This window comes from Numida meleagris, chromosome 8 (genome assembly GCF_002078875.1).
Source record: "Numida meleagris isolate 19003 breed g44 Domestic line chromosome 8, NumMel1.0, whole genome shotgun sequence".
NCBI classification, from domain to species: Eukaryota; Metazoa; Chordata; class Aves; order Galliformes; family Numididae; genus Numida; species Numida meleagris.
Window position 1 is genome coordinate 12,325,221 of NC_034416.1, and position 13,925 is coordinate 12,339,145.

General features: G+C 45.3%; 1 protein-coding gene across 4 annotated transcripts in view; it reads right to left on the minus strand.

The window, feature by feature from the left end:
- The window catches only part of LOC110403439 (ligand of Numb protein X 2-like), a 30,055-nt gene extending 20,821 nt beyond the window's left edge, over nt 1-9,234 (minus strand). For 2 of the 4 annotated variants that reach the window (XM_021406636.1, XM_021406635.1), the window contains exon 1: nt 9,073-9,234. In XM_021406636.1, the coding sequence (XP_021262311.1) occupies nt 9,073-9,168 (96 nt within the window). In that variant the 5' untranslated portion in view covers nt 9,169-9,234. Of the gene's footprint in view, nt 1-8,775; nt 8,975-9,072 lie in introns of those variants that run through there. The other 2 variants (XM_021406640.1, XM_021406639.1) reach the window with 1 other exon arrangement.

Consider the following 13,925-nt stretch of genomic DNA (forward strand, 5'->3'; position numbering starts at 1 on the left):
AGCAAGCCCATTCCTGACAGCAGCAGTGCAGTGCCTCTTGTTCTCGCTCTGCGGGGCACAGCCCCTCTGCCTCTGAGCACCGGGATCCCCAGCTCGGGGCTGGCCTCCAGCACCCCCCAACTTGTGAGCAGAACTGACGAGCTGCTTCTGTGGCTGCTCAGAAAGTCGTTTCAGAGAAAGCAAGTACTCCACGAAACCTTTCTGCTGTTTTGCCTGTGCCTGTACTAAAATAACTGAAGAGGAAAGTTGGGTTGAGCACCACTGAGAGTGACATCCCTGCGGCCAACCTCACCATTTCAGCTCTCAGCCCTGCCAGGCACCGCTCTCATTCTGCTTGTAAGGAACTTCTCTCCTCCCTAAGTTAGTGTGGGGCACAAATAAACGCAGTTCTGCCCCAGCCCGTCCGCTCATACAGCTCCAGCACTCACTTTCAGTCATGAATACACATTAGTGCCATCTCCATGGGGTATGGCTTCGCTGCTATTCCAATTTACAGACTGAGCTCACATCACAAGAGACTGAACTACAGACCCAGAGTCACTGCATGCAGGAATGTAATACTCTCATGTGATTCTCAATCTCATTGTAAGTGACTTACCTATCATCACATAGGAAGATCCAAGGAAACAATACCACCCCAAACCTGTGAGCCCTAAATGAGATTCCACCCCCACCCCGAGTGACCCCGAGGAGCACATTCCACGTTGCAAAACGAAGCAGGACGCAGTCAGCATACAGACAGCAAGGACAGGACACAGCAGAAGCGTAAAGGTTCTTCCCAACTGATTAGGATGACTAGAGGAAGGGCTCTGCTAAAAAATTAAACATTAAAAAAATCTAATCCTCAATATTAAAAATAATACATTTGGGCCATGGAAAATACGCTGGAAATACAAAGACTTTATATGTTAACACTTGTTGATACTGACAGATGTTACTGACAACCCAGATACAAACGCTGGCTTTGGGACGATGGGGCGCATGCTGTGTACACGGCTATGTAATAGCTGTCTGTGATAATTACACCAGTTATTATATTTATGACTGCATTTCCCTGGGAGACTGGAAATACAACATTCCACGTAAAGGCAACACAATTAATTTTGGGGGGTGGACAAAACAAAGGCAGCACATTCTGGATTAAGACGACTGAGGGCACACACCAGGAGGGCACCAACCAAACACAATCTACTTACACAAAACAAAGCAGCAAATTCAGGATGGATCCTAACGTAGCAAACTCAGTGCTCTAACAATGAGCCCAAAGAAAAATGGACCCCAAAAAAAACTGCAAAACTTTCTTCAGTTTTCAATTGGTTCACAAGCCTAGTGTTTCTCTAAATTGGAATTATTATATTTTTTTACATGAGAGGGAAAGAAAGATTGCCGGAATGTTCTCTAACTGTTGATTCTTTTTTTTTTTTTCTGAATTTCAGCTCTACTTTGAAGGAGGAAAAAAAAAGGATGGAAAGCAGCAGGTTTTCTATGAAACACACCAGCACCCTGCCCAAACGCTTCCAATTGCTGCTACAGTCTTTCACAACTGTGAACGAGCCATCCTTAGTTTATATTAGTCACCCAGAAAACAGTGTTGAAACAGCAGATCTTCATAAGCAATACTTGCAGCAGGCTGCCTCTTCCAAAAGACGCAGTACCAAACGCTGGAGTACTTCGCAACGGTGATAACTCAGAGCCCTATTGCCTTTCCTTTTTACTTCCTGATACTGCTGAAGATTAGGCCACTGAAAGTAAAAGTATGAAGCCAAAGCTTCTGTAAACAAGATGTCTTTCCAGCTATACAAGAAGTAACCCCTTCAATGATTAACCTTGCTTTCAAGCCAGGAGTTCCTAAAGAGGCACCTGGGACAGGAACTGCTCAGCACCTACCTGAATGCTTCAGCTGCGAAGCTCCACATCCAGGCTGCTTTGCTGCACTCCATCTCAACAAAGACTGCCACTTTTAAAAGTTCTCATTATCCCCATCCTTTCTGCTCATTCTTTAACTATAAACCTAAAAAAAAAGGTCTTATTCTAAAGCCCTTGCATTTTTGTGCTTATTGGACACAAATTCGGTATTTTAATCTGCTTGAATTTCTGGGCAAGCATCTGTTTTCTCAGCCGTACTTTCATGAAACAGAATCATTGTCATGTTAGACTAGAGAAGACTTGCTGTTCTAGAAAACGTAATTCTGAGGGATGTGCTCCAAGATTTGGTTGATGAGAATGAGCCTATCCCACGGAATTTTCTTCTGAGCAGCTGCTGCCACGTCAGCTCTCAGCGTGGCACATGGATTTTCATTTTTTAGGTGGTTTTAGTAATATTGGAAAATTTAATATAGAAAGAAGTTTTTTGATTTGTATTACTTATTTTTAAAATCTTGCTAGAAACCAACAGCATGAGCTGCAAACATGTACTTGATTTTATGGGAAAGAAAAGCTACACAAAAAATTAAGAAATCGGTTCTCCTGCTCCACTTCTCTCAATACCATACATACCATACATTTGTTTCTTAACTCAATGAGCAAGGCCACAGCAATGCCACAGAACCGTAACCGTCTCACCAAGGACCTGGCTTGCGCTAAAGCACAGAGTGATTTCAACAATCCTTTGTACAGAGCAGGAGATTCTGGTGTTATTCAGTTAATAACACCTGGGTAGCAAGCACTTGTACATTTCCTCTCTCCTCCGTTTTTAACAAGGGATTAAACAGAGGTATGAAATGTTTTCCACCTACGTTGTTCCTCCAAGGAGATTAAACAATGACTATTTTAACACGCGGCTCTGAAAAATGGGTAACTTCAATGCCAGCAAATGGAAGTGAAGATAAATGCTGCAGGAGAAGCTATTTTATTTACATTTCTGACGCTTTCTCACCTTCATTAGATGCTTCCACTGCATCCATCTTCCTTTCCACACCCTTTCTTCCCCACAAACATGCGAGTTGCCTGCTTTATGGTCACACGAACACAAAGCTTACGCAGATTCTTCTGTTTTACCAGTTAAATCAATTTGCTTCTTTGCAGAATGTGACACACAGACTTCTGTGAAAGCTTCGTTTCTGGCAGCACGCGTGTATTTTCTTTGTGTGCTTTGTTTTTCTTATTGCATCTAATAATCTCTCTCTAGGAAGTGAAATACCCCTACCTCCACCCCCATCTCACCTACGCTTTGAATTGGGCAACTACCTGCAATTGCATCCCTAAAAATCAGTTAGACATTTGTGAATAAGGTTTTCTACAAAGAAAGAAGGAATCCATTACTGTGATTTAAGGATAAAGGACCTAACCTGTAATAACCAAAACTTCTCCTGAACTCGAAGCAAAAAGCCGCAAGCCAAATCAAAGGAGGAGATGTGATGTTGAGATTTAGGTTCATCTAAATATCTGGTGCAACACACACTTTCCTAAGAGCTGGGTTTTGAGGACAAGAGGTAAAGATCCTATGTCATACGAACAGCAGGCACTCCTACCTCATCACACACCATTGTGTCTACCTGTGAAGTCCTTGTTTATGGAAAGAAAACGGCACCAGGGCTTACAGAATATGAAATAAGCACGTAACGTGCAGAAGCTTGTCTCAGGTACAAGCCTTGGTAAGCGGCCAACCCTGATAGCTACGGCTCTTGCAGTAGCCTGATGGCAACCTGTACGCTATTGTCTATTTGCGATCTGGGTGTCGTAATTAAAATACAGGTCAGAAAAAACAAATCATCATTTTCTACTATGATTTCTGAAGTCCATAAGGGAAGAAGCAGAGTGCACATTAATCAGCTGCGTGTTTTTAAAAGTCCACGTTTAAATATCCTTACCAGGGCAGCCATTAACATACAGTTATAAACAACAATATGAGGAGAGAGACTTTGCCTTGGGTAGACATATGGCATTTCTGCCATTCTAGGCCTCACCTGTCTTGTGAGAAAGCAAAGCATTCATCTCTGTCACGCCTGCAGTAGCTACCATTAGAAACATCTGATTAGGGCTTTATTGCAGGATAAAGTAACAGAACTTTAAGCTACCAGCACCAAGGCAAATTTTGGTCTCTGTTACACTAGCACTCTTGTTTTCTTTTTTCCAGTACACTTAGAAGTATGACACAGACAATGAAAGCATCCCCTGATATCAGCAGGCAGCAGCAGGGCGTTTCACCCCGCTCAGCACACAACAGCGCAGACTTCCCTTCACAAGGTAAGAGGGCATTTCATCAAAAGGAGTGCAAAGTACCGTCTAGCCCAAGCTTGTTCCAACTAACTAAAAAAGCTGAATTAAAAGGTAATTAAATCTGTAGCTCTCTTTACATCCCATCAGATCATGCTAAAGGGGAAAGAAAACAAGTTATCTTCATTAAAAAAAAAAAAAAAAAAAGCTAACTAATTCCCCAGACCACGAGCTCTCACTGCAGCTCCTCGGGGTGTGCAGGGAGGTCTGAAGGCAGTTGAAATTCCCGCCAGCCCGCGGGCAGGCAGGATGCAACCAGTCACCCAAACGGCCCTCCCCACATACTGCAGCTCATAAGCACCATAGGAAAGTGGGGGGGGGGAAAAAGCCTCTTTCCATTAAGGACTATGTTCCCCTAAAGGCTTAAAGAACAACATTACGGCTCATTTTAAAGACACAGATTCTATTGCTTGGGACATCTGTATTATGGGTGCACAAGCTTAAGCGTGGTTGTACATGTAATTTAAGATCATCATATAATTTCTCCTGGTATATCTAGTTGCCTTCAGACTTAAAACACCCCTCACAGCTGGGGGGGAACAAAGCAGAAAGACTTTTTTTTCCTTTTCAAGTCTTAACCTGATTTAAAGCTGCGCGCAAGCTGGTATCAGAAACAGGTCTTTAAGAACCACTGTTATCTTAACTTTTTAAGGTACATATTTACAGTATGAGTAAATGGTTATCTACGTTCCACCGCTCTAAAAATAATGTAAAAAATTGGCGTGGCCTTCTCAGCAGTTGCAAGAGCTGGAACAGCCCTGCTGACCGAAGTCCTCCCGCTACCCACAAGCAAAGCAGCGGTGACATCCCTGCTTCGTCACCAGGCAGCCGCCCAGCGCGACCGCGGGTGGAGCAGTGGGCAGGAGCGGGTGCAGCTGGGGTTGCTGGTTGCGCAGCCCAACAGCCAGGTGCGAACCTCACAGAGAACTCTTCTCCTAAGTCATAAATACAGAAAGGCCCAGGAGACCATTATTTACCTTTCTGCATCCTACTGGAAATAATCATACAGCAATTCTTGTCTGCTTCCATTTAACAGAAGATATCCCTTAGACCCAACGTTCCCAAGGCAGGGGCTCTTGGTTGGGCTTTTTTTCCATCTTCTACTTAAGAGACCTGTAGTATGGCTTACTAGATGAGAAGAATTTATCTGTTATTAGTCTAAGGACGGAGGTTAACAAGTGAGTATTTTACAAATAAGGCTGATCAAGAGTTGCTGGACTTTCAACAATCACAAAAGAAGCGATGGCAGAGATGAAGGTGAACTCTCAAAGAAGCAGGTTATGTTTCTTCTCAACCTTTGTCATCTGCCACACGGTCAGCTCTTAATGAGAAAGTCTGCTGCAGCTGTTTGCAAAGCTTGCATGATTTAAGGCCCACACAAAGAGTAGACAATGCTAGACAACACTTTGTGTTTAAAAAAAGTCCATTCCAGTACTTCCCTTCCACAGACAATTCCAAATAAGGAACAATATAGTCTTCAAAAAAATCTGCTGCGCAGAGACCCTCTGGAGCAGTACTTATACATAAAACCAACCCTCATCTGCAAGCTGCTGATTGTCTCTCCAAATTCCTCCAGCTTGATTCCATTTCCCTCCTTTCAGCCCGAGGAGTTTTTTCCTGGAGCAGCGCAGTAATTCCCACTACTTGTGGTCATCTAAATCCCCTCTGACACTTCCAATGGCGCACAGCGTACTGGCTCATGGATAATTCCTCACCCAAAGTATTGAAAGGTTTAAAACTCAATTCATTCAAGAAATCTCCAAGGCAAGTTTCAGGCTACAGCAACATTTTGCATGTTATAAATCAGGGCGTATAAATTGATGAGGGACTGTCAAATACAATTCCTAACAACCGCATGAGCAGCACCACTAAAGTAAGCTGAGAAGGAAAAGCCAAACAAGAGGGGTTTATAACGTATCAGCAAGACATACTCCAGCCCGTCAGACAACAGCTGCAACCACTCTTGCAAGAAATACACAGTCAGAATGAGATGATGCAGCTTAATTTTCTAAATGAAATTGGTATCGCAATTTCAGCAGATTTTTTTACTTCTGCTTTGCTTTTAATGCAGAAAGGAGGAAATACATGGCAACACACACTGAAGAGTTAAAAGTACAGCAGCAGGTGCCTGCTGAACAACAGGTACTTTATTCTGGTCACCTACTATTTAAGGCTAGGACTCTACAATTTCATGAACAGGTAAATTCATCCAGTCGCTATGCTTTGGGAAGTACAGAACTATCATTGCTTATGAAACCATTAATTACAAGTGCTAATTGACGTTACTGGGATCTCCATTCAGCTGGCATTCATGTTATGCACAATAATCCTCAACTTGTTCTATCAGGCATCTCTGACCCTCATGGTTTTCTGGAGCAGAGGAAGGTTGTTTAACCACCGGGTCCCTTCTGGAACTGTTTCTTTCACCTTTCACAGCTCTCATTCCTCACACCAGGTGGTTGGATTTGTTTCTCAGCTCTTACCCACTTCCCTCATTATTCATTTGGTAAGAAATTTTAAAAGAAGCCTGTTTTTCAACAGAGAAGCTTCCTTTTTGCTGCAACCACAGGTCCCTCTCTCCATTCCATTTCACTGGGATTTTATGCCAACGCATCTCCGTTATTTAAATAAGTTACATATGCATCTTGCTTGTATACAAGGGCAGATACAGTAAGCAAGGTGTGGTTTTCCAGCAGAGCTGTATTCCAACAGCTAGCTAACACCACAAAAGGTTGACCTGTATTTCCCTGCTCCATCCTCAGCCAAAGGACCCCTCTGTTTTTCCCTGCACAAGCACTGGTGCTGTCCTGACTTCATGAGCTTCTTCAGGCAACAAACCTTGTTGTGGGAGGCAATAAACGTTACCACTGACATCCCCTTCCAGCAGCAGACATCCCTCATCTGCTTAGCTATATTGTAAACGAGCAGTTCAAGTACTAGAGTTTCAGCTTGCAATTTAAAAGTTTTGTTTTGAAGGAGCCATGTGCACAATCTGCTTTCTTTTACTGGAGAACTGCCAAAGAGCTCTGGCCTTCAAGCATCAAGGACAAACATCAGCGCCGTCCCTCAGAGGCACAGCACACAACTGGCATTGCTGCTGCAGGATAACTACTGTCCTGTATACCACATTGTGCCACCCAAACCCCGGGCTGCTCTGCAGTATCTAGAAGCCAAAAGACTGGACACCTCTGGGGCCTTGTGACAGTGATGAATCTCCCTAGGCTGACTTGCGTCCTGTCACCCTGCACCAACATACTGTTGACACAGCAGAGACCTCTCACAACACTTACTATCTGCCTTTGGGCTGAAGTAGTGTTTTATACGGAGCACAGTTCTGGTCCTTAGCTGTAAAACAGGAGCAGAAAACGAAATTATTGCATTACTTATTTGTAGGTTTGGTAAGCAAAAGGGAAGTACTCATTTTGCATCCCAAGGGACCACAAACCAGCTAAAGGAATCACAGCACACTTCCAGGCCCAGCACACAGCCCCCAGTATGCCCAGGGGGATGACTTGTCTATGCCACCTCCCCATTGGCATCGCTCCTTGCTGCCTGAAGCTGAGAGTGAGGGTAATGGCAGAGGGGTGGGGATGCCAGTTGGGCATAGCCCAGCATGAGCTGGGGTTGCGCAGCCTGGAGAAGAGATGGGGGATCTGGGGAGACCTGAGAGCAGTCTTTCAGCATCTAAAGGGGGGCTATAAAAAAGAAGACAGACTTTTTAGCAGGGTATGTTGTGACAGGACAAGGGGAAGCGGTTTCAAACTAAAATAAGAAGTTTTTTGTTATAGTAAAGGCAGTGAGGCACTGGCACAGGTTGCCCAGAGAAGTGGTGGTGGTGCCCTGTCCCAGGAGACACTCAAGGTCAGGCTGGATGGGCTCTGAGCACCTGATGGAGCTGGAGGTATCCCTGCTTACTGCAGGGGGGTTGGACCAGATGGCCTTTAAGGGTCCCTTCCAACTCAAATGACTCTATGGAGCGCTTCGGGACCGTCCCTTGTTTCAGTACACAGTCTCAAACCCTCGTAAAAAACTTGCCATCACCAGGTGAAATAAAACTAAAGCGTTCCAGTCCTACCGTGCCCCTCACACTGCTCCTTCCGAGCCTCCTGCAATCCCTTCCAGAACAGCACCTCATCTGTAGCACCTCATGTATTCATTACCTTCAAGGCATTTCCAAAACGTCCACATCGTCACGTTGTTCTCCTTTGCCCATTATCTCCACTGCTATTTATTAGGCTTCTCTGCATTAATTATCAGAGCAGCATCAGGAATATGCCAACTTAGCGCATCGAGCAGAGGAACGTTGCCCCACAGCCTCCCCTCACACCGGGACCCGGCACCACGCTTCTTCCTCACGGAGCCGAACCCGAGGCCGCTCCCCAGCCCCGCCCGGCACGACCGGGCCCAGCGGGAGCTCCTCGGGGCGAGCAGTGCCCCGGAACCGCGCGCAGGGCCCCGGCGCAGCGCCCAGCCCGAGCCCCTCGCGGAACCCCGGGAGGAGCCGTCTCCGCCGGCCCGGACCCCCGCCCCGACGCAGCCCCGCGCCCCTCCACCGCTCACCTGGAGGAGAAGGGACGGGGCGGGAGGAGGAGAGAGAAGCCCGGCGCCAACTCGGCCTGCGGCGGCGGCGGCCGGCGCGGCTGCCGAACCAAGTTTCCGGGCGGGGAAGAAAGTCGGGACGTACGTGAGGAGGAGGCAGCGCAGCCGCCCAGGTGCTCCCGCCCGGCGCGGTGCAGCCCGGCGCAGCCCTCCCCCTCCCTCCGCCGCGCTGCCCGCCTCCCACCGGGCCGGGCCGGGCCGGGCCGCCCACAGCCCTGCCCCCGCCGCCCGCTCCCCGCGCAGCTCTGCCGGCCTCACCTCAGCGAGCAGCGGCAGATCCCCGCGGTCTGAGGCGGACAGGTGCCGGGCCCTAGGGACGGCCGTAGCGGTTAGCAGAGGGCAGCGCAGTAACATAGGAAGAGGGCTGCTTCAACAGGTAGCTCAGCCAGTAAAGAAGAAAATAGAATACCAAAACCAGCACTTCATGGTAGGATTTATTAGCAGGGAAGCCTTTGTACATCAACAAATGTAATGGGCAGTGCAGGTGGAAGCAGTGCACACTTGTCTCCATGTAATCATTCAGGCATGCCCCACAGCTAAGTAAACGTAAATAAAAAGGGTGAGTGCATTCAGGGCCCTGAACGTATCTTTGTTTCTGTGGGTGCTGGAGCTTTGTGGCATTCAGGTAAGACTGTCTAAGTAATCGTGAGATCTTAGAGTAACAGAGCAGCTGGGTTAGAAGGGATATTAAAGCCCACCCAGTCCCAACCCCTGCTGTAGGCTGGCTGTCCTTGAACTCAGGCTGCCCAGGGCCCCATCCAACCTGGCTTTGAGCACGTCCTGGGATGGGGCACCTGCAGCTCTCCAGGCAGCCTGTTCTGTGTTGGTCTAGAGGAAGAAGGTGGCGTAGTATTTTAGAGATGGACTGATTGGGCTCTGTTTCCTAATTGCATGTTAAATTTGTTATCTTTTTGGTTTTGCAGCTTAGTAAATCTGTTGCCTCTTCTTGTGGATTAGAGCCTTTCAGTGAGGGGCTGAGCCACTTTACCACGTGAGAGGATTTTCTTTTTGTAGAGGTGAAACTGTAGCAGATACACCAAAAACTAAAAATGCAGTAAATCCCTTTCTTCTGTTTATTGAGGTAATTGTAGGGAATCCAGTGGATCCAAGGCACACTTGGCCAGCGATGTGCCCTTGCAGCCCAGAAAGCCAACTGTATCCTGGGCTGCAACAAACATTGGATATAAGGAAGAGGGTTTTTACAATAATGGTGGTGAGGCAGTGGCACAAGTTGCCCAGAGAGGTGGTGGTGTCCCATCCCAGGAGACACTCAAGGTCAGGCTGGACAGGGCTCTGAGCAGCTGATGGAGCTGGAGGTGTCCCTGCTCATTGCAGGGGGTTGGACCAGATGGCCTTTAAGGGTCCCTTCCAACTCAAATGATTCTATGATATTGTGGTATCTTGCTAGTCTGAGACTTTGTGAAAGCTTGTTTTGGGGGAAGGGACAGTGGTCAGCAGCAGGCTGGAGCTGTGTAACTGCTGGAATTGCGTTGCCTTGCCAGCTCACTCAGGAGCACCAGAGCCCAGTGTAAAGGCATCAGGCTGTATCTGCACTGTCAGCCAACCTCACATCAGAGCCTGTGCCCGTTAAGCCAGCATTCATTTATATTGAACACTGGCTTCATCTAAGCAGACAAAGGCTGTGCTCTGTGGAGCGCTCTGGGGCAGAGAAGTTTAAACCTTAGCACAGAACCAATCTCACATTCATTCAGTCTGCAACTCAGTTGGTGAGGACAGGAAACGTGTGGGTGAACTTGGGGTACTGGGAAGACAAACCCAAAGGAAATTTTGACTGGATGCAAGCCTTTAAAATTAGGAACTCTGTCTGGTTAATGCTCGCTGGAGATTTTTATCATGTTCAATGACCTGTTTTTCTGAGTGGACAACGTGCCCACATATAATTAAGATATGGTGAAAGTTTATTGTATAAGTGTGCTGGAATTTTGGTTTGGCTTTGCAATAAAGGGATCACTGAGTCATGGTTGCTAAACATGGAGGATACAGGTCTCTGCTGCAGAGCTAACGTAAATGTAAGGAACTAAAATTAATTTATTTCCTAGTCCAGCAAAGGCATCCACACTGTAAATAAGGCTGTGGCTTGATGACACAAAGCCTTTGCTGTATTACTGGTTCCTAGCTGCTCCTTGTTCTTGCCCTTGCAATGCAGCACGCCATTCCTTAGATGTACCTGCAGCTCTTTGTGGCTGAAATGGGAAGTGGATCAGGATACCAATCCGTCAGAAAAACAATTCATGTGAAAATGTGTAAATATATTTAAAATTATATAAACATATTTAAAATAGATGCGTGTGTTCTTTAAGTTCCTCCATCATCTAGTTTATAATTCAGAGGCTATGGATGGATTTTGTTCTTCCTTAGCACTACGAGAGCAAGCGGAAGTGTAGCAACATGGCTAAATGTGAAACTGAGCCTGGTGAAGAAGGACTTGTACCTCAACCAACAGTAGAACATTCAGTCGGTAAAGCGTAAATAGATTGCTTTATGGGATTGTTGTGTGAGCAGTTAATGTGCTGTGTGTATTTGAATAGCATCTTGTACTGTTAGAGATTTTGCATTATAGACAGCTCAACAATTGGGATAGTTTTTCTGGTAGCACTCAAATTATAACCTGGGTTGACCATGCATTGAAGAGGAGGTCAATGTGTTGTGTCTTCCTTGGCACCTCTTACAAACCCCACTGTCAGTTGGTTCCCGCTCTCTAGTGCTATTGATTTCAAGACATCCAAGTTCTTCTGTGGAACTCAAGAAGTCTTTGTTGTTGTTGTTCGTTTGAATTGTAAGTTTTGTTAATTTGCTTGTGTATTTTTTTGGTAACTGAGAAAACTCCCTATGATAAAATACAGCAGTCTCAGTTCCAGCCTCTATCTGCTCTGAGTGCTGTAATTACCTGCCTGTGATGGCATAATTGTACAATAACCCCGTCACGCTATGTGCAGAAAGATTATGGGCCACGTTCCAGTGCAATGCATGCGTCAGGATTAAAATGCCACTTTCTGGTGCACAGAAGTAGATATATCAAATATACTCGCATGTTTACAGAGTATTAATATTTTTTTTTTATTTAATGTGAAGATTTGGAAAGCGTTACTTGTAAAATCTGATAATGAAAGCAGAGAATGAATAAACAAGAATAGGATAAATAACAGCAGGAAAATTGAATGGAGAAGCAAAATCACACCCCACGAAGATTTAGAGGTTAGTTTAATGCCATTAATAATGCATAAAGCTCGGTTGATGTGTGTTTCTGTCGTCCTCTTGTGGGAAGGTACAAAGCGTCAGTGACTGCACAGTAATTTGGGAACCAACTTTGATGTTTCATCACAAACAAACCTAAATTCCCAACCCACACACAAGAATGTAAACACGCTTTAAAAAAAAAACATCCCACAAACAAGGAGAGAGTCATCCCAGGAATCTGTGATTAAATGGCATGGAATCTCCCTTTTGCAGAAAGCAGACCAACGAAGGTACATGTGCGTGAAGGCACGGTGGATTCTGCTAAAGCCAAGGTGCAAAACACATTGCTTGAATTCGTCTCCCACGCTCTATAGTACTTTCATTCCTTTTGCACTGGTGCGTTACGTTTGCTGCAGATTCCCCTTACATATGCATTGCATCCTGTGTATGCACATGAGGTAGTTGGTGTGCCATTGTTTGAACTGTGTAAACGAGAGCAAGCAGAGTGTGAAGAAAGATAGCGTGAGAATTCTGTATTTGGTAGTAATAACTTCTGGCTGCTTTACTTTCTCATCCTTCCTTGTGGTGTTTTATTAACAGTGGTTAGTTATTAACTATGCTGGGTTCCTCTATTTGTTGAAGCTGTAAAACGCTTTCACTAGAAGTAAACAGATTGATTCTTTGCTCATAAAAAAGTGCGTTTGGCAGATACAGAGAGGCCGTCTGGCTTTCCCTGGGAGGGGAGCAGCCCATCCTTCTTGCTACAGTGGTGCAGAGCTGATAACGTGACACAAAACAATTAAGGTACGCAAAGCAAATCACTTTTCACGTTTGCTGTTATGAGTGATGTCAATGGCTATTTTGTCATTTTAAAATTATACTGTTGAAATGCTGCAGCTGCTTTTTAACTGACAGATTTCTTCTGATCACAATCCTTCTGTTGCATCATTTTAAACAATCCTTCCAAAAAATCGCACCTATCAAGAAAGGTACAGTAACAACAGGTACAATAACGTTTCGTTGGGCTGATTTTCAGGTCCCACTGAATTTTCCATTATTATTTGACAGGATTGGATTTGATGTTTTGCAGTGCAGAGCCCTGCTGCCTTGACTCCCTTTCCTTATTAACTCCTTGCGGGTGGAATGGGAGGGAAAAGAGATAAGGTACTCTCAGATTGCTAGCAGTTATTTTAGTAAAACAAGAGCAATGCTCAGTTTTATTTCCAAGCCCCTAATTTCAGTGCTGTTCTCTTACTTAAAACTGATAACAAATACTAAGTAGACTCAGTCCAAGAATATTATCTCTGTAATTGTGTGCCTTGGAGGTACTGCTCTTCTCTGATGTTGTATTAACTAAATAACGTGTTTCTGAAGAATTTAGAATTTGACTTCTAGCCACTTTTGTTCTGTTAACTGTTTAAAAACAGAAGCTGACTTTCTGCCCTCTGTGTTTATGAACACTGTCTGCTTCTTGGACGGTTGGGTCAGGAAAAGGCTGTGTATGTCAAGGGGTATTATCCTGTCCACTAACAGGAAACTCTTCCCCTTCAGGTCCCAAGCGAGGCCGTGGCAGCGTGCTGCAGTCTTCCTGGAGGAGCAGGAGTCACAGGAAGTCTGTAGCACTACTCCTAGTGCACACAAATTCCCTGCCGCTGTGGTTGGAAGCAGCAGGAAGGTGAGCGTCTGTCCTTGGGAGTACAGAGCATAGTGTGATATTTTTGGAACATGTTCAAGTCTTGCTCTTTAATTATTTGGAGATAATAGAGCATCTTCATTTCTCCAGAGTAAACGTAAAATAGCCTATAGATGGAACTTAGGGGATTTTAATCATTATTTGTTTTGAATTCTCTGCTAGTTGGTGCACTTTGTATAACCACAGCACCAGTCCCTTTCCAGTCTTGCAAGGTGAGCTC